The sequence below is a fragment of the Rhinopithecus bieti genome, unplaced genomic scaffold, assembly GCF_001698545.2.
Source record: "Rhinopithecus bieti isolate Rb0 unplaced genomic scaffold, ASM169854v2 scaffold_10271, whole genome shotgun sequence".
NCBI classification, from domain to species: Eukaryota; Metazoa; Chordata; class Mammalia; order Primates; family Cercopithecidae; genus Rhinopithecus; species Rhinopithecus bieti.
In genome coordinates this window covers 1657382-1678436 of record NW_016806626.1, presented here as the reverse complement: position 1 = coordinate 1678436, position 21055 = coordinate 1657382, and the positions used below count along the sequence as shown (strand labels likewise).

General features: G+C 34.5%; 1 protein-coding gene across 9 annotated transcripts in view; it reads left to right on the top strand.

Annotated features, from left to right (window-relative positions):
* The window catches only part of ZC3H11D (zinc finger CCCH-type containing 11D), a 44407-nt gene extending 24291 nt beyond the window's left edge, over positions 1-20116 (top strand). For 4 of the 9 annotated variants that reach the window (XM_017877131.1, XM_017877130.1, XM_017877126.1 and 1 more), the window contains 10 exons: positions 2965-3120; positions 4433-4558; positions 4640-4753; positions 6378-6488; positions 11781-11888; positions 13195-13311; positions 14745-14849; positions 15061-15264; positions 16978-17067; positions 19806-20116. In XM_017877131.1, coding sequence (XP_017732620.1) covers positions 2965-3120; positions 4433-4558; positions 4640-4753; positions 6378-6488; positions 11781-11888; positions 13195-13311; positions 14745-14849; positions 15061-15264; positions 16978-17067; positions 19806-19831 — 1157 coding nt within the window. In that variant the 3' untranslated portion in view covers positions 19832-20116. The remainder of the gene's footprint in view (positions 1-2964; positions 3121-4432; positions 4559-4639; positions 4754-6377; positions 6489-11780; positions 11889-13194; positions 13312-14744; positions 14850-15060; positions 15265-16977; positions 17068-19805) is intronic. The other 5 variants (XM_017877133.1, XM_017877128.1, XM_017877127.1 and 2 more) reach the window with 4 other exon arrangements.
* The last annotated feature ends 939 nt before the right edge of the window (positions 20117-21055 follow it).

The window sequence follows — 21055 nt, the reverse complement described above, 5'->3', positions numbered from 1 at the left end:
AAACTAGTTTTAAATGCTGTATTTCAAAATAAAAGGCAAATAAAGACATTCCCAGAAAACAAAACTGAGAGAATTTGTTGCTAGTATGTTCACCTGAAAAAAAATACTAAAGGAAAACTTTCAGGTGGAAAGCAAGTGACCTGTTGCATCTTTCTTTCCAATCTAGAAGACTTTTAGCTGATTATACTGCAACAATTTCCCTGTCTTGACTACTAATGACAAGAATGAACACTCTTGTCTTGCTCCCGATCTTAGGGGTAAAGCTTTCAGATTTCATCAAGTATGATGTCAGTCCTGGATTTTTTATATAAATCCAGGCATGATCTTTTATTTAGAAAATTCTAGAAATCTAAAATTATTTGAAATAAGTTTAGCAACATTGTAGGATACAATATTAATATATAGTAATGGATTGTGTTACTTTACAGTAGCAATGAACAAACTGAAAGTGAAATGAAAAAAATCCCACTTACAATAGCATCAAAGAGGAAAAAATATTTAGGAATTAATTTAACATAAGATGTGCAAAGTTTATATTCAGAAAACTACAAAAGATTTTTGAAAGAAATTAAAGAAAACCTTGAAAAATAGAGATATCTTTGTTCGTAGATTGACTTTGCGGTTGGTATGCCAGTATTTTCCAAATTGATCCACAGGTTCAATGTAGAACTTACCAAAATCCCAATGGACTTATTTGCAGAAATTGAGAAGGTGATTCTAAAATTTATATGGAAATTTAAGGGACCCAGAATAGTGAAAAAAAAAAAAAAAAATCAGGAAATTGGAGGCCAAATTTGGAGGACTTACACTTCCTGATTTCAAAATCTACAAGTTACTACAAAACTGAAGTAATCAAGACTATTTGGACTGGCATAAAAATTGATCTATATATCACTGAGACCGGATTGTAAGACCAGAAGTAAACTTTTATATGAATCAGTTTATGCTCAATTGATTTTCAACAAGGGCATATAGGCCATTCATTGGGGAAAAAATAGTATTTTCAACAAATGGTGCCAAGGCAACTAGATAGCAACATGAAAAGTAATTAAGTAGCACAACTGCACCACATCATGAACAAAAATTAACTCAAAATGGATCAAAGAACAATATTTGATTTTGGAACACTGGATCACTCTTAAAAGGAAATCCACACCAATTAATAGTTACTCCTCATTTCTTTCCAATGGAACACTGGATAACTCCAAAAAAGAAACTCACACCCATTAACAGTTACTCCTCCTTTTTTCTCAATTCCCAAAACCTACAGTCACTACTTCTTGTTTCTATAAATGTATCTATTTTTGATATTTTATATAAATGGGATCATACAATATATTATTTTTATGAATGACTTTTTCCACTTAGCATATTTTCAAAATTCATCCATGCTGTCACATGCAACAGTACTTTATTACTTTTTATAGCCAAATAGCACTCCATTCTATGGATATGCCACATTTTATTTATCCACTTATCAGAGAATGGAAATTTAGATTGTTTCCACTTTTTGACTGTTATAAACAATGTTGATATAAACATTTGTGTACAAATGAAACACCATGTTTAATCTTTTGAGGAACTGCCAAATTGTTTTCTAAAGTAGCTACAGCATTTTACATTCCTAATTGCAACGTACGAAGACTGCAGTTTCTTCACATCCTTGTCAACACTTGTTAATTGTCTTTTTAATTAAAAAAATTAATCATTGCAATCATTGTAGTATGAAGTGATATCTCATTTGGTTTTGTTTGTTTTTGTTTTGAAACAAAACAAAACTCTAGCTCTGTTGCTCAGGCTAGAGTGCAGTGGCATGATCTCAGCTAAATGCAGCCTCAACCTGTTGGGCTCAAGTGATGCTTCTACCTCAGCCTCCTGAGTAGCTGGGACTCCAGGTGTGCACAATCACACCTGGCTAATTTGTGTATTTTTTGTAGAGATAGGGTTTCACCATGATGCCCAGGCTGGATCTTATTTATTCTTTCTGTGCCACCTTGGGTTTCTGAGTGTTTCTTCATTCTCTGGCTGAGAGGGCTGGAAACTCTTTCCAGCAAAATCTGGGCCTTGTTGACAGGTGCTTTCATGGCTCACCTCCATGTGCCAGGCAGCTGGCTATTTTTCATTAATTGGTTGTTCTTTTGGTGTCATATCTAAAAAAGCTTTGCATGACCTAAAGGTTCTTCTATGAGTTGTATAGTTGCAGCTCTTGCATTTTGTTCTTAGATCCACTTTGCATGAATTTTTGTTTCTAATGTGATGAAGTTGTGCAACTTAATTGCTTTGCATGTGGAAATCTAGTCATCCCAGCAACATTTGTCGAAAATACTGTTCTTTCCCCCATTGAATGGTCTATGTACCCTTGTTGAAAATCAGTTGAGCATAAATGGATTCATGTAAATATTTAGTTCTAGTCTTGCAATCTCATTCCAATGATATATAGATGTACTTTTATTTTTATGCTAGTCCAGATAGTCTTGATTACTTTAGTTTTGTAGTAATGTCCATATAAATTTTAGAATCGGCATCTCAATTTTTGCCAATAAGTCCATTGGGATTTTGATAAGAGTTGTATCATACCTATAGATTAATTTGGAAAATATTGCCATACCAACCACAAATCAATCCATAAACAAGGATATCTTTCCATTTCAACATTTCTTTAACTTCTTTCAACAGTATTTTTTCTCATTTCAACAATCTTTTCAGAATATAAATTTTGCACCTTATGTTAAAATTAATTCCTAAATATTTTTTTCTCTTTGATGCTATTGTAAATGGGATTATTTTTCATTTCATTTTCAGTTTAATCATTGCTAGTGTGTGGAAACACAATCCATTATTGTATTATTATTGTACACATTTTAAAATAATATGTAGTTAATTAGGAGGGCAATGATTGATTATTAAATGTACTTATCATCGCATGTATCTTGAACGGACTGAAATGGTGCATTTTCTCTGCAGATATCACACTACAGAAAGAAAGTCAGGAAGGAATTCCACTCCAAACCCAGAGTCAGGAACCTCTGAAACCTCAGGAAAATGTATCACGACCGATCCACCATCCTTTAGTTTTAAAAACTAATTTTGAGGAAGAAGAGGAAGTAGATGAACAAAATGGTTAGTAGATCTTTTTTCAGGTTTACAATGCACATTCAGAAACCTCACAACATTTTCTACACGTGTGTTTAACTATAAGGGTTTATGATGTAATATATAAGGCAGATTTTGCTGAGAAAATAATTATAATTGTATTAAACAAATTTAATTAATTATGTTCTAAGTCTAACATATTTATGATCTTTTGGATTGGAAAGATTTTGTTGCATGATGGCTGGGAGACAGATATGATGCTTAAGTATATATTGGCGCTTCATATACACCATGGAATACTATGCAGCCGTAAAAACCGATGAGTTCATGTCCTTTGCAGGGACATTGATGAAGCTGGAAACTATCATTCTCAGCAAACTAACACAAGAATGGAAAACCAAACACCGCATGTTCTCACTCGTAGGTGGGAACTGAACAATGAGAACACATGGACACGAGGAGGGGAACATCACACACCAGGGCCTGTCCAAGAGTGGGGGGCCAGGGGAGGGATAACGTTAGGAGAGATACCTAATGTAGAGGGTTGATGGGTGCAGCAAACCACCATGGCACGTGTGTACCTATGTAACAAGCCTGCACGTTCTGCACATGTATCCCAGAACTTTATACACATATATTTATATATCTGTAGGTGCTTATAGAGATACTAATAAGCTCTCTTTTTATATATAACTGTTTCTAAAACATTGATGCACATGTGTATCTGTTTATCTACGTATGTGTTAATAATATATCAGTTTCACATTTAATCCTTGAAGTTATAGAGATCTATGTAATAGTTAATAATATATAAATCACTGCTATCTGCATTATTCTAAGTCATCCTCACAAGAGTATGAACAGGCTTAAGACCCATGTCTTTGCATTTTAGTTCATCCTTTGCCTCCCGTAGCAACCCAGCACAGTGGTGCCAGAAAGTGTGTATATATAAGATAAACATGAAGAAAAACTCTCAATCTGTCTTTGTGTTGGAATATGTCCTTCTATGGACTACAGGCCACCATAGTTTCTGTGCTTAGGAATACACAGAGCTATTTATTACTGTTTCTGTGTGCTGAAGCTCCATGTCTTTCATGCCTACCTCAACCTCGAGATAAACATACACCATCTCAACACTGAGTCTATACATTCAGCGTCCCATTTCAAAATACATAACACATAGCCCTTTGTTTTCTCTTGACATTGTTTTCACTACTTAAAATGTAGCAATTTGAAATATTTACTAGTATGGAAAATTATTGATTTTAAAAATATAAAAAAGTGATCTATCCATGAGAACAGTATTTGGGATTTTCCTTTCTGGTTTATAAATTTTCAGATTATTTGGCTTTGGGACAATTTAATTTAAAAAATATATATCCTATAGATGCTTCTAGTTTATGGACAAAGACCCCTGAAGAAATTGAAGAAAAAAGAGCAATAAAGGAGATGTGTTATAAATCTGGTAAGAAATCAAACATTTTTGTATTTTCTAATACTTGATGTGATAAATATACTAACCATTACTTTTCTTATGGTTGATTAGGGGAATACTACAGATTTCATACTCCTCCAGATATTTTATCATCAAAAAGCATGGCACCTACAGCAGAAAAAGAGTTAGAAAAGCCTTTGGAAAATGGCAGTGAATTGCAAGAAGGTAAGAAATGAAAAGGCAGCATTTGTAGTGATATATAAGAGATACTTAGTGTGATAGACTAAATTATTTAGTATGATGTACAGAAGAATAAAGTGATAATACATCATAACTGAGAACTAGAAGAAGGTGTTTGTATTGAATGACCCAAAGCTGCTATTAATGGGATTATGTTATTCTAGAGAGGTGACAGAATGAATAGACTTCATTAACACATAATGACACTACACACTCCATGGGGTAATCCTGTAAATGATTTACTTTTACCATTTTATTTGTCTTTGAAAATATCCCCTGTGAAAGAGGTCTAGATTTTCTTTCTGAATAGAAAAGTAAGCCTAGCCCAAGAAGAACGAAAGAGAGATCACAGAATGACACTAGTGGCGGAACAGAGATTATTCTGTCATTGAATGAGAGTCTTCTGTAGACCAGGCTATTTCAGGGGCCATGCTGGAGGACAAATAGAAGGCCTTGCGTTTTATGGTGCTTACCTTTGGAAAATCTGATTTACTACGGATGTATATCTGCAATATGTACAAGTGTTTATAGCGAACTATTCAAACATAAGGCGGTAGGTGGCAGCAAGACATCATCAGATGGAGAAGAGTCCACAAGACTTGGGGGGCCATAGAGGGAAGGACAGATTGCAGGCCTGCACTACTTAGAGGAGAAAACACAAAAGGAAACAAAAACAAAAGAAGAAAACAAGTTAGCAATGAACATTAAAAATAGCAGATTATAAAGACAATTATATGTACTTTTGCTTTATATTATGCTTTTAAAGGTTTTTTATTTTTAAATAGTTTCAGTTAATTCCTACATACCCTTCACCTAGATTTCCTTCAAACATTGGCATTTTACCACATTTGAATTTTCAGTCTCTCTAAATACACACATTGTTATTATAATCTTCTGACCTGTTTGAGAGAATAAGTTACAGACATGATAGCTCTTTGCTTTTATATAACTGTAATGTAAATACAAAAATCAGAAAATGGCCACTGATACAATATCATTTGCAACCTTCTTTTCCCACAAATTTTATCAATTATGCCATTAATGTCTTTTATAGTAAAATACATTTTTTTCCCCTGGTCTAGCTCGGATCCAATCCAGAATCACCCATTGCATTAGGTTATCATGTCCCTTCTATTCTGCTTTTAATAGTTTATTTTAGAAGAAAATTATCCATAAATGCCTGAGGAAAGCTGAGAGTATTATTTAATTGTCAATGTAATTAGCATTTTGTAGTCAATAGTGACTCTAATACTTTTTATCTGATTGTTCATGGTGAACATATAAAATCCAAAGCAATATTATAAAATGTCTTATATGAGAAACATGTCAAACTAAATACATTATGTATATATAATAGTATTAGATTGCTTACAATTTTTAAATTGCCATTGAATAAGTAATCCAAATAGGAGACTGTACTTGCTTACTTCTTTATTGACACAGAATTTAAAACTCATGTATTTATGAATTTATTGTTTATCAGATCACTGTGCAAACAATACTTGCATTGACTTTAAAGCTTTTTTTACTTTCATCATGAATTCTATCATAAATTTCTTATTTAAGCATCTACCAATTACTGGGGTGACTTTTTTCTTCTTATTTCTAGGAGATAATCTTACAGTTCCGACAAAACTTAGCCAATATGAAAGGCAAAGTGAAATAAAAACATCATTGCATGGGAAACCAAACACTGACATTGCTACTTTTGAAAATGGAGGTGGGTTAATTTATTACTGATTGACTCTGAATATATCACCACATAATAAATGCGTCTGAATTTTATCTTTTACAACTAATTTTCTTTTTTTTGTCTATGTCATGTTTAACACAAGGAGTTGGAGGTATATCACAAAATCAGTTGCTTTCAGAGACCAAAATCTCTGCCAAATACCTTGTACAAATTTGTGTTCAGTGTGTGAGACATTCCATTTTACATATTTTAATGAGAAACTTGTGTGTGTGTGTGTGTGTGCGTGTGTGTGTGTGTGTCTGTGTGTAGGCTCAACTCCAGACTATAATGAATTCAGGTATTATGTATGTGCTGTAATATACTATAACAGAGCTATAAATGAAGGAGACACTTAATACATCATTTGATTGAGTCTACTTTTTAAAAATTAATTAACTAATTAATTAATTTATGAGACAGAAGTCTCACTCTGTCGCCTAGGCTGGAGTGCAGTGGTGCGATCTCGGCTCACTGCAACCTCTGTCTCCCGGGTTTAAGTGATTCTCCTGCCTCAGCCTCCTAAGTAGCTGGCACTACAGGTGCGTGCCACCACCCCTGGCTAATTTTTGTATTTTTAGTAGAGACGGGGTTTCATCATGTTGGTCAGGCTAGTCTCATACTACTGACCTCAGGTGATCTGCCTGCCTTGGCCTCCCAAAGTGCTGGGGTTACAGGCATGAGCTACCGAGTCCAGGGGACTTAAAGTCTACTTTAAAGGAGCTATATTGAAATATGTATCATTTGTCATCACATTCTAACCGTGTATTATAGTTTAAATATTTTGGAACTGCTTTTTAGCATAAACATGTTGGAAAATCTGTCTTTTGAACTGAAAATTCCAAGCGTTTGTTTTGAAAATATATAGACACTTTGTAGGGAGGTTCAAAGGTGTGGCTGGTAGGAAGAATGTGTGTGAGGAGTAGGAAGGAGGTTGAGAGCAGGTATCAATAAGTACCAGTATCTCTTAGGCATATTGGTGATACTTTCTGCTGTTCTGGTGTCAGCCATTTTCTTCTGTGTGCTCCCCCACCTTTTTTTTTTATTTTGGTGCTAAAGTAATATGATTATTTCTTCTCCTTTCTTATATCTGCAGCAGTTTTAGTCTAGCTGTTTTAGTCTAACTGTCATTGTTTGGTTGCCTTGACGCAATAAATTTTAGCTACAAATTAGAAACACTGGCAGTTTCTCCCAACAGAGTTCACACTGTCTATATAACCTATATAAGTGGGATCCACTTAACCTGAGCAGTTCTAATGAAACAGTTTGTTGAAATACCATTAAATCAGGTTGCTTTTTTGGTTAATAAAATGTTATTTTCAACCATTGATAAACTAATGGTTTCATATTAAAATAAACTTTCCTTCACGTTGTAACATTAATAATTTATTTCCTACTTTGTTGGGAGTTAGAAAATGTGAGAATGTCATTTACTGTCATTAGTCTATCTAATATTAATAATATCGTTAGAGTAATGAACTAGTTGAAAAGCCATATCAAAAGAATATTTAAAAAATTCTATTATCTGGTATACTAAATTCTGGTATAGTCAGGCTTGTTGATTTTCCAGGCATCATAATGTTCTCTGTGTTACTGGATAAAAGAATCTTCTGGGTATATGTGTATGATAGATATCTCTAAACATATTTAGGCTCCTGTATTCATAAGACATCTTTGAAATGAAGATGATCAAAACTGAAATTTTAATTAATGAGTTAGTATTCATTTCAAGAAAAATTCTTGAGGCATTGTCTTGTCTTAATATTATTTTAATGTGTTATTGCACTTTAATAAAGTTCACAGATTGAAATGAATAGCTTGTTAAAATTTTACTTGTGTATGTATCAGTATAACCATATTTATGGTACTCCAGATGGTTCCTTCTCTCCAAGTCAATAGTCTTCTCCCAATGGTAACCACTACTCTGATCGCTATTACTATAGGCTAATTTTGCATTTTTTGACCTTTATATAAGTAGAAATATACAGTTTGAACTCTTTTAGTTTGGAATCTTTTACTTAATTACTTAATGCTCTTTGTATTAGACTGATCCATGCCATTGATTGTAGCAGTAAAAATCTTTTTTTTTTTTTTGCTTTGCCCTAAATATCTATACATAGATAGATATATACCACATATATACACACATATCTACATATAAGACATATACTGTTACGTGTACGTATATATATAAAAACACACATGGGCATTTCTCTATGTATATAGTATATGTACACACACAGTTGATACACACACAAACACACGCACAATTGATTCTTGTTATTCCTGGTAGCTGTGTTCTATAAAGTTGACATGAACACTGAATTAGCAAACACTGAACCACTGCTCCTCGGGGAGATATGTACACACACACATATACATACATCTCACACACATCATAATCTTAAATCGTAGAAATTACTCATCCTGGTATATTCTGTTTTCCTTATTTTACAAAAGAGAAAACAAAGGTCAGAAGTCTTAAGTGACTGTCTTGAGGTTGCCCCACCAACAAGCCTCAGAACTGGGATTCAAACCCCTTCCACCTCTCCCCAGAGCCAGAGCTTCTTCCACTGTGCTGCGCTGCCCCCTCCGGTCTCCAGCCATTCTCTGGTCATCTCTGTATGAACTGAAATGAGAATGCTGAGCATTGCCATTGCTAGACCTCAGCTAGGAATGTGTGGGTCCAGCAACTCAAAATTTCCACCACTCTGCATATGTTTGCAAACAAACAAACAAACATAAAAACAATGCACGAAAGGACCATGAGTATCGACATTGGGATTTGACGGACAGTATTTCCAGTTTGGGACTATTATTAACATTCTTGAACATGTCTTCTAAAGGCCATATGCACAGCTTTTCTTTGAGATTAGCTCGCTCTGTGTCCTTACCCACAGTTAGTATTTTCAGTCCTTTAACTTTAGCCTTTCTGGTGGGTGGCTAGTGGTACATCATTGTAGTTTTAATTTGTATTTCCCTGATGACTCATAATGTTGAGCACCTTTTCATAAACTTATTGGCCATTTTGACTTTCTCCTTTGGTGCATTTTTAAGTCTCTAGCCCATTTTAAATGTTTTGTTTTTTTTTCTTATTGATTTCTATAGATAAATCTGGATCCTTTCTGACAACCTACTGTCCTGTTCACTAGTTCTCTTCTTCTCTGCTCTTTAATTCATATTTTAAATTCTAAATTTCTATTTGACCTTCTTATTGATTTTCTACTTAAATTCTCCCATCAGTTCTCTATTTTGATAACGTTCCTGTTATTTTTTTGCAACTTCCTGTTTGATTATGTTTGGGTATCTTTCATTTTCCTCAGGTTTTTGCTCAATTGTTCTGTCTCACTGTGCCTTCTAATATTGTATTTGATGCTGAACAATACGGATAAAAATTACATAGTGTATGAATGATGTTATTTCTCCACAGAGAAACTTTTCTTCTGGCAGGCAGCTAGACTATCAGCAGGCCACCTTGATTCTGTGAAGGACTAGTTTTGGGCTTTATTAGGGATGATGTAGTAGATGATACATTGTTTTTCCTTTCTTTGAAGGTATAGTCCTTATTCCTAGGATAAGACCCTTACCCCTAAAACATTGCTTTACTGGGTTATCAACTGAGACATGGGATGTTCACCAAGATACCTCTACTCTGGCAAGGCTTGAATGGCAAATTTTACCTCCCAAGCAGCATGTAGATGCTGAAATCTCTGACCAGTTTTTAGCCTCCCAGATGCTGTTTTTGCTTATTTCCTTGGGTTCCATTCTGTACTTGAAAAGTGTGGGAGTCAGATAACAATTTAAAGGGAGTTTTATGCCTATTTCAGAGGAACTCCTTTGTTGTTCTTCCTTTTCCATTCCCCCCTCAATTTTAAGCCAATTAGACAGTCCCAGACTTTTCGGCTCTTTCTTTGTCACTTCCTTGGTGTCACTTTCTGCTTGTTATTTCCTTACATGATGAATTAGACATGCTTTCAGGGACAAATCTGTAGTGAGTGTGGAGTGTAACTCCTTCAGGGAAAAAAACCAGGGTGAATGTGAGCATATAATTGACTTTGTGTCCCTCCATTGCTCTCAGGCATTGCAGTCACATGCATTGGGTGGTTTTCCAATCAGTTTGTTTTGGTATTTTATAGTTGTTTTTAGGATGAAAGTTAGTCCGATAAAAGCTATTTTGGTCATGGCAGAAACCAAAAATGTTTTTGACATTTTTATCACTGGTTTTGTGTAAGCTCCTTGAGGCCAGGAACTGCATATAATCAATCACTATAGATAAATCTCTGTAGTAGAATGCCTGGCACGTTATGTGCACTCAACAAATACTTGTAGAATAAAGGGTGATATGTTTAAATGCACTGAATGACTGGGTGAAGGTAGACATGTTTATATGATTTACAATTAACTGGAGGTTAATTTGTTGGAACAATGAGCCAAATCTTGCAGGGTAACTTCAAGCAATGATAAACATACATTCTTATATTTAGGTACAAACCATTAAATGGTGGCTTTTCTTTAAGTTGGGAAAAACCCAATATCCTGGAGTTTTTGAGAGGAAAATAGAGTGAGTTTTTTTGGCCACAATGCTTTACAATTTAGGAATGTGTTTTCACTACCAAATAGCGATGGTAAAGTCACATTGGATTATTAGAAGCAGTATAGAAAGATAGTTAAATGTGATTTAAAGTACTCAGTAAAGGGTCTGATTCCTAGAAAATGACTCCATGAATGGCAAGTATTATTTTAATAGTTCTGCTGATTTCTCCACAGCTTGGTTCACATTTGGGTGTCATTTTAAAATAAGGTTGTTTGAAACAAATATTTTATATTAAGAAAAGATAACTTGTATGATGAAGAATATTGGAATTTTGTATGTAAAGTTAAAACAACTATGGATATTTATCCTGGAAAATAGAAGTCCTTGGGGAAATATGGAAACTACTTTAATATATCTGAAGATGTTACATGGAAGATAAATTACATTTACTCTGAGTATCTCTCAAGGGTGGGACTAAAGATTATTATACATTAAGGAAAATTTTGTTGACTCTGAATTTTCTTTCAGTTATCTATATGTAAGTTTATATACTATGTATTCATATACATATATATTAATACTCATGTATTAATCTAAGCATATAAATGTATGGAGATGGATATTGTATCGCTGAGAAGTGTCCAAAGAAAGGTGGACAAAAGGAGTATTGTAGAAAATGTTCCTGTATTGAAAGCTAGTTTATATCACTTTCTGCTATTGTTGCCACTGACAGTAAGGTTTTGTCATAGGAGGTGACTGTTATGTTCCACAGAGGGTCATATTTCTTGGAGTCGATGAAAGTGAAGCTTTAACTGAAGAGAAAGAAATCACCATATCAAAATGTTCAAATACTAAAGGTAATGAATTATTATATAATTTTGATACATTCATAATTTGGCTAGATAAGTTAAAGATAAGCTTGCTTATTATAAAAACCAATATAAGAGGAATGGTAATAAATCGAAATATACACTGAATAGGAGTCAAGAGCTGTAAGGTTCCAGTTCTGGCTCTGTCCCTAATTGTATGACCATGACAATTTATCTTTTTTTAGTTTTCTTATCTGAAAAATAGCCTGTTGGACTGTATAATTTCTAGTATTGCTAGTTCTAAAGTTACTGGCTCTCTTAAATGGCAACACCAAGTCCTTTAATTTATAATATCAGTATAAATGAATTTTGTTAGAAAACATTGTTTGTGAACATTGTGAAGAGTTTAATCTCAAAAAGACTTCGTATTTTATAATTATTGCTAACACTAGTCTGTGAATAATCAAAAATATGATAAAATACCTCCTCTATAATTTTACATTGCCCTTAACTGTACTTAGAATCCACCAGCTGGTATCTCTCTGCTGAGTGCCTCTCAGTCACAAACTAAAAGCACAGCTGTCCTGTAATTAGGGGGCTTCACATACTCTCAATCAAAATGTAAACCCATTTTATCTACCATCTCTACCATTAAATATTCTCAAGCATAGGAAAGGTTGCCTTGATCAAATTATTTTTGTGGAAAATTGTAAATCTTTCTCTCATTTTCTCACTCAGAGATGGAAAGGTTTTCTCTAGCTCATCAAAGAAACTCTGAAAGCTATACTAATATGGTAGCCACCAGCTATGTATGACTCTTTAAATTTAAGTTAAAGCTGAATAAAATAAAAAATTCAGCTTTTCATTGGCACTAGCCACGTTCCATGTGCTCAATAGTCACAGGAGGCTAGTGACTGCCATATTGAGCAGCACAGATTTAGAACATTTTCATAATTGTGGAAAGCCCTACTAAGGAGTCCTGCTCCAAAGCATATAGCAGGTTAAAGTTGTTACATTTAAAATATTTTCAGAACCCCAATTTAAATGGGACCATTCAATGTAAAAATGTAAAACCTTTTAAATCTTTTGTATGGAGATATTGAAAATACTGCCACGAGTTTTATTTACATATTGAAAATGATGGCTATAGATTCCGAGTTTTTTGTTACTGATGACATTTTGAAATCCATGTGGCAACTAGGGAATGTTAATGATGCTTTTCTCATGATTCATAAATATATACATTATTTTAAAGAGATGTTCCCATCAAGTAATGTTTGAATAGTGAAATGCCAACTGAAATGCTTTTTTAAAACTAATATTGACATTTTATTCTCTTAATTTGCTTTAAAAGATAACAAGGACAGTCCTCATCCAAAGCGTTCCCTAACTACCCGACTAGTACCTACAACGCATGTATTAAATGCTACTGAGAATATCAGTATGAAGTGCAGAGAGGACCCCTCTTCAAGTGAGACATTAGCTCTATCACTTTTTGGCCTTAGATATATTTGTCTTACCATGGATTTGTTTTGCTTATTTAAAATAGGATTTTAAAAAAGAAACAAAAAAGGTTTGAAAATTATTCAGAACTAAGAATTAAAGACAAAATATCCTCTACTAACTAACTCTGACAATGAACTGTGATGTAGGTCCTAGTAAGTTATATGCTCTCCCACTAGTTTAATTTTGGTATTAAAATTAATAATACACTACCTGTTTGGAAGATTCACTAGCATAACATTTTAAATTGTACCCATAGTGGAATAATACATTGGCAGCTCTTTATTATGTTTTGGATTAGTTTTTATTAGTTTGGCTTCTCCTTGACATTCAGTTCAGTGAGCTGCTTCTCTTGATACAGTTAAGACTTGTGAATCTTCCTGATCCCTTCCCTTCCTTCTGTTCCTTATTTTATTTATTGAACCCCTATAATATTCTTGGATCACAGCCTGGCACTGATGGGAATACTTGTTATTTGCCCTCAAGAAGCCCAGTTTAGTGGCACTTGTTAAAAATATGGATTCCAAATCCTTGCACTGGGAGCGTGGGAGTGGATCAGGGCATTATGTTTGAGGAGGAGACAGTGAATCAGAGCTTTATTGAGGACTTAAAGCTTAAGCTGAGAGTTAGGGCACAGAAAGATTAATTCATTTACTGTAGAGAACTAGTATAATCTACACTGTATACCTGATGTTCAGTTTCTCTGTGCACTGGTCACTTGTGAATTTTCAGGACCTCTGCACAGTGAAGTAACAGAGTGTCTCCTCTACAAAATTGTTTTAAGATTCTCTGGAGATATGTACCATAGAAATTCCTGAGAAATTGAGAATACATATAAAATTTTGATTTAAAATATACAAACAAAAGTGAAAATTTAATATTCTTAGAACTTATAAATTCTGATTGCTGGATCTTGACCAAACTATCTGTACACCCAACTTAAGAGCTTAAAAGAATACGGTAAAATTCACGGAAAGTATTTTATGTTAATCCAACTTCTTAAGAAGTAGTGGTTTTGGCTAAAAATGTACAGAAAGATTGATGTTGAAAATAAGAGTTCTAAACCCACTTAACAATAGCATTATAATGAGATTTATAATTATATTTTGAATGCAATTTTATGTTCCTTTAAAATAATCCACACATTCCTTTGGAGGAAAGTATTTTTCTTTGAGGAAAGCTACTTATTGAAGGTTATTTCATCAATCTATTTCCAAGATAGATTTTTTTTGGCACTTAAAAATACCTTTTGGTTCTAAGAAGTAAGAAGTATTAGAATGTTGCATCTATTTTTTTCCTCTTGCTTGACAGTGTGAATACACAGATATGTAATTATCACCTACAGTAATTTCAGAGATGAAAGCATCTCTTAAAAAACTGTAAAATTTGTATATTTTCAAGTGAATGATGTCCAGCCAGTGAAGAAGCCTCATTTTAAAGGTGTGAAAAAAAGAAAATGGATTTATGATGAACCAAAGAACTTTCCTGACTCTGGAATGAGGAGAGGTAAGGTGTCCATATATTTGATATTTCTAAACTGTAATTAAAAAAAAAAACATTCAATAACAGATATCTTCTACCTGAAAAACAAATTACTGTCATGTGACATAAATGTTACTTTAAGGGTCAACTCAACTTCAAGTACTTATAGTGCAATATGTTATTTATGGGTGTGAAACCAGCCTGTTTTACTCCTCACTCTCACCTTTCTTTACAGCAGTACAGGTCCCAAGTCCCCAAAATAAAATGAGTTATCATCGTAACAATAAAAATCGAAATGCTGAGAATGCATCCTATATCCACGTTCAAAGAGATGCTGTCAGGACTGTCGCGTTGAATGCACCTCCCCACAGCAGGCCCATGCATGGGTCCTACAATAAAGTCCATGTTAACAAGGAACCCAAACCCAACCTCAGTCCAGGTGAGGTCCTTTGTTGACGTGGTTTACTCTTCTCTGTGGTTTGCATTCCCATGGAATTTCCTGATGGCTTGGCTAATCTTCACTACTACCTACTCCCCTCTTGTTTTCCCTGGACATCACCACCATAGAAACTAGTGAGAGGATTTCTTCCATGTGTAGTCCTGTACATGATTTAAAGGATATGGAAGAAAGCTCATGCTGTGTGCAGATGACTTCAGATCACACCTCCCTAGAATTTTTTCCTCAGAGCACTGCACTTCGTTCCTCCTGGACAGCTTCATGTCGCTCAGGAGGATTGTTTTTGAATGGCTGACATTTTCTTGTTCCACCAACTGTGTTGTTCAATTATCACTGTCAGGCTAGTGCCTTGACTTTTCTGTAGGCCTTCATGATTATTTTCTGAAAGGGTTAGTTTGGGGGCTAACTGCCATTTGACAACCTCTCATCTCTCTCACCATGGATAGATTGCTTCTAAATCATTTCATCAAGTAATAGGCAAAGTCATTATATGTCAGGAAGTACAAGACTACAGGGGAGAAGAGAATCAAATCTCTTCATCTCTTTCTTCCTGTGTCTCAGATGGATCTTGCTCTTTTGAAGTTGGGTTTCTCTTCTCTAAACTTAACAAAATGCTGCTCAATTCTATATGATTTCATGTTTGTATTTTTCCAAGTTCATGGTTTAGGTAGTGGAGTTCTGAATATTTTGAACTTATGGAAACATAAGACTATATCTTTCTTAGTTTCTTCTATAATTTAAGATATTTTTTCAAAAGTTTATGGGTACATGGTAGGTGTATATATTTCTTTTACAATTTCAATATACATTTGCATTATTTAAATAATTTTTCTCTTTGCTTTAGAATAGAATGATATATGAATGTCTATTTGTAAATGAGGATATTCTTAGGTGAATCTTGTTTTTAATTTTATTTATTACTATTTTATTTATTGATATTGTTATTGTTATTATTGTTTTACTGCAAGTGGATGGCTGTGAAGAATACAATGAGTACTAGAACAGTTGCCAGTGTCTAGGTTTGTGTGAAGGTGCCAGAGTTCATACTCTATATTGCTTTTGCACCGTTAGTGCAAATGTCAACACAAGAGAAATGCAAATTATTGGTCTTATGGATCATGCTTTGAGAACACAGCTGCATAGTAATATTTGAAAACACAAATATAACATTGTTAGATAGTAGTAGAAATGTAGATACGTCAGAGAATAAGAAGTATTTAAGGACCAGGTCAGGATATAAATGCTTTGGCTGTCTGGGGCAGTGAGTTCACTATTGCATCATGCCAATTACTGCGACCATGGAAGTCACTTCATGGAAGGACATGGGACTTGGGCTGTACCTCATAGTTTCACAGTTTTTAAATAAAGGCTATAATAAACATTAGCAGAATTGATGCAAAACTATGATGAAGTAATGCAGTGAAAGTTTTTATTACATTTAGATATCATACTCTCCTGTAGCTTACCCTTACTTGAAGCATTGAACAGCCAATTAAGAATCTGTAACCATGTTCATTTATAACTTAAATGGTCTTAATAAACTCACTTGTATCCCTGATGCCTTAGCTTTGATATGGTAAAATGAATTACTTAGAGAATAGCTTCACCCCTGAGATGTTTATCACGTTGAAACACCCTTGGAATGTGATTTTAAAGGTATAAAATATTTAATTCTAGATTTTTTTTTTCCCTTAGACAAATACATGTCAACATCATATAATGATTCAGCCTGGCGAAAACAATTTCCTTTTCAAAACATATTCAAAAGTGGAAAGATATATCCAGGTAACTATTTGTAAGTGTTTTAACATATAATGCAATTCCGAAAATGAGTAAGTTTTTAAGTGCAAGGAGTATTTTAGAAAACATGAAGATAAATAAAAATTTCAAGATATATATGCACACTTAATTACTTGGAGTTTAGTAGATATCTTGTCTACTAGTAATTTAATTTTACTGTTTTACTGTGTTCCTCTTTGTCTATTTTCTGTGTTACCCAAAACATTTTTATACAGTTCTTTCCTGGGCAACAAACAGTAATTGCAGCAATTATGTAATATGTTAAGATGCATTTTTTGCTGTGCTGCAAAGCAAATATATAAAACTATTTCAACATAAGACATTAAAGCTTTGCTATATCTACCATAGCCAAATATTGCCTGGTACAGGCTGACAGGATATCCAAGATGAAATTTCTCAGCCAATAGGTTCTGAGGGACTGTGGTCTCCTCCTTGTGGAACCCCATGCTCTAGGAGACTGGGGTTCCTTTGGGACCTCCTCAGGGTAGAGGTTTGTTGTATCCCTGACCTCAGGTTGTTCTTTTGCTGAACAGCTTGGTGTCTTTTTCCAGACTGTCCTGGGCTGGTTCGGTAGATATGGAAATCTACAGGGGATAAAATGCTTTCAATTACTTCTCAGACAACTGAACATTTTAGAAAAAGTTCCAGTTAGGGAACTCCCACTGACTACAACTGTGACTCAAGGCACAGATGTGTGTTATACGTTTATATACTGGGGATGACTGTTTTCCATTTTTCCCCCTTCTTTCCCAAATCATACTGTGCTGCGAGAGAACTCTGCTGCAGTGCTATTTAATTGATTATACTTTCTCTTAATTTTGTGTGAATTTTCACATGTGATAGCACTGAATTTGGGGGGTGGGGAAAGAGGTGAAGAGTTGATGAAAATCCTGGGTGAAACTTGAAATTGTTGAGCTCTATAGCCTTTTCTCCTATTGTCCTCTTATGGGTGAGGTGATATTTGGAGTATTAAGGGATGTGCTCCTCCCTTAGCCGTGTCGTAATGATTTCTCTTTTCTTTCAGTAGCCTTCTCTCCTCCCATCCCAGATAAACATGAATTATAGAAGGATTTGGGAAAGGAAGGGTCACTTCAGCACATAATACTCGTACCATCTATGTCTGGTACTAAATGGCTGTATTGCAGTTCCCAGATGCAATCTAGGCAGAAAAGCTTTGATGAGAAATTTTTCAATGTTAAACCTGGGTTAGGGGGAAGATAAGCCGTGTCTAATATGAGAGGACTGGAGACAGCTTCTTGAGATTTTTCGAGTGCTAAGATTGCGTGGGAGGGCAGTTCACATTCCTGTGAGCCTCAAGCGGGAGAGAGTTCATGGGAGAGAGGACCAGTGGGTCCAGATGAAGTCTTCTGGCTGGGGTTAAAAGGATAAGTACCAGAAAGAGGCTCTTGTTGAGCCATATTGGGGTGGGTCGGTATTTAACTGTAATCTCGACAGATTGCTTCTGTCAGAGAGCCAAGGAGAAATTAAGCCAGCATCCACTGACCAAATCCTTGTTAATTAAACTATGATCTGAGGACTATCTGCAACGGCATCACCTGGGAGCTTTTTTAAAATGTAGAATCTCCATCTCAGACCTGCTGAATAAAAATCTGCATTTTTAGCAACGTTCCCAGGTGATTAAGATACACATTAAATTTCAAGAAATCTTAGACTGGGTATCTAAACCACCATTAAAGAAAAATAAGAGCCCAGCACAGGACCCACCCATGTCAGGACTGTTGCAATTATATTATCTTACTAACTCTCTCACAGCAACAACCATTCTCTCCTGTTCCACTTCCAGAAATTAGGATCAGTAGCAGGGAGGTGGGGTACAGAGAAAACCCTGAGAAAAAATTTTAAATCTGAATGTGACTGAAATATAAAAGTGAGATGCCTAAGAAATCACTGAATTGGACTAAATTTACATGCAGAGGAAGAATGAGGACTTAAGAAATTAGATTTTATAATGAAATAGATTGTTTTCTTATTTTCTTTTGATTGGGAAATGCATAACCTCAAAATGTTTATCTTTCCCAATTGTTGTCATCACCAGAATAGGAAGAGAAAGATTAGCTTATGTTTCTTCTTGCACATATTCCTGCAAGGTCACAGAGCAACATTTTCAACATTTCCCAGTGGACAGATGGACTGCTGGAGGAAAGGAGGCAGTAAACACAAGCTGCCATGAGTCTGTTCCTCTAGGGCACTGGCAGCCAAGGCCACAGAAGTGTAAATGGACAGGAGAAGCCTTTTGGAAAAATGTTATTGGATACTGTGGGGATAATGAAATAATAGAGGAGAATGCACGTGTCTGTGGGAATTAGGGGCAGGAGCTGAAGGCAACTGGAGATGTCATTCTCATTGGTGACCTTCTCTTGAGGCCACATATCCTTTGTAATAGGGATATTGCTGGTGCGAAGGAAGGTGCTTGTCTCCATATGACGGAGCCTTCGTTCTGTTCATTCTGCATGCCCCATAGGACAGCCTTACATACGGTGTCACTTCCATTCTTTTCCACCCCTCCATCCAAATGCAAAGCATAGTAAGCATCAAAAAGAAGTGGACTATTTGAATGGCATTTTGAAAATTTATAAGTTAAAACAGTAAGATTAGTTTTTCTTTGTCTTTAGATTTATGGCAAGAAATTAGCAAAAGAAGAACAAAATATCGGTGCACTAAACAAGAAAATAATTGAAATATTTTGTGTATTTTATTATTAGAGCCAAGAAGAAATGGGAGCAAGTAAACCTGGAGGTTGAGAGAAGAGAAAAATGAGAAAAAAGTGCCAGACATCATCTGATTTACAATCAAAAATGAAAATTCCAAGAATGAGATACTCAAGTACTCCATGCTACATAGTGGATAGCCAAAGATGATAAAAATGCAAATTCTGAAAATAAGATGCAGGAAGTACATTGTGCTCTTTCGAAACTGATAAAAATGCAAATTACCAACAGCTGCCAGTGTATTTATGTAGGTCTGGAATTCATTTCGTGCATTACTCCAAACATTTTAATAAAATTTAAAAGTTTGACATTTAAAATCATTCTTTAATTGTAAACCAAGTTAGATTGCACAGATTGAGAAGGAAAATTGTACCTTTGATTTCTGTTTTGCGATATTCTTTATGGAGGAAACCTCACTTCTTATTTCTTTACCTGAATTTTAAGCTGGGCCCTCAGCAATGATAACATATAAAGTATAAATAAATTGAACGAAGTCCCAGCTTTACAGTTTGGTGATGAATGTGTTAGAGGGATTCCAATAGAAATACACTTTAATGCGTGGTAGAAAGAGACAAAGATTGGTTTATTACTCAGGGCGGTGGTTGAACAATGTTTTAATTGGCAGTTACAAAATCTGTCTGCTGAGGTTTGCTAGATTCAAACCGAAAAATAAACATTTTCCTACCATGAAAATAAAAATTATATGATTATATTGGAGTGAAGGACAAGCTTGAGAAAACAGTGAATGGATAACGTGGTGTTCCACATGTCTTAGTGATCTATTAAGGAATTAGTAACTCCAGAAGCATAAATATTTACAAGTGAAAGAGAGACATCATTTGAAAACTAATTTTGATTTCTTTTGCCCTTTTTAGAATTGTGTTTTGAACAGTACTTGTAAATTTAATTTTTAAAATTGTCATCAAAATGAACCACCTGCGGGGACTGAAACAAAAACTTAAAAATTTATTCTTTAAACTGAAAAACACATTTGAAAGCAATATAAATAATTAACATTTAAAATGATGTAACATTTAAAATGATGTTTTTGTAACTTTGTAGTATTTATACTTCTGAGTTTATTAAAGCTTAGAAATTCACTAAGACTTTGGGAAGTCTCATATTTATATTTGCATGCATTTTATGGTTATTATCAGTTTTTTTCAATATTTATTGGGGAAAGGAATCAGGGTTCTTAGAAATATTTTATTTTACAGCATCTTTATAATATGTGGAGTAATAAA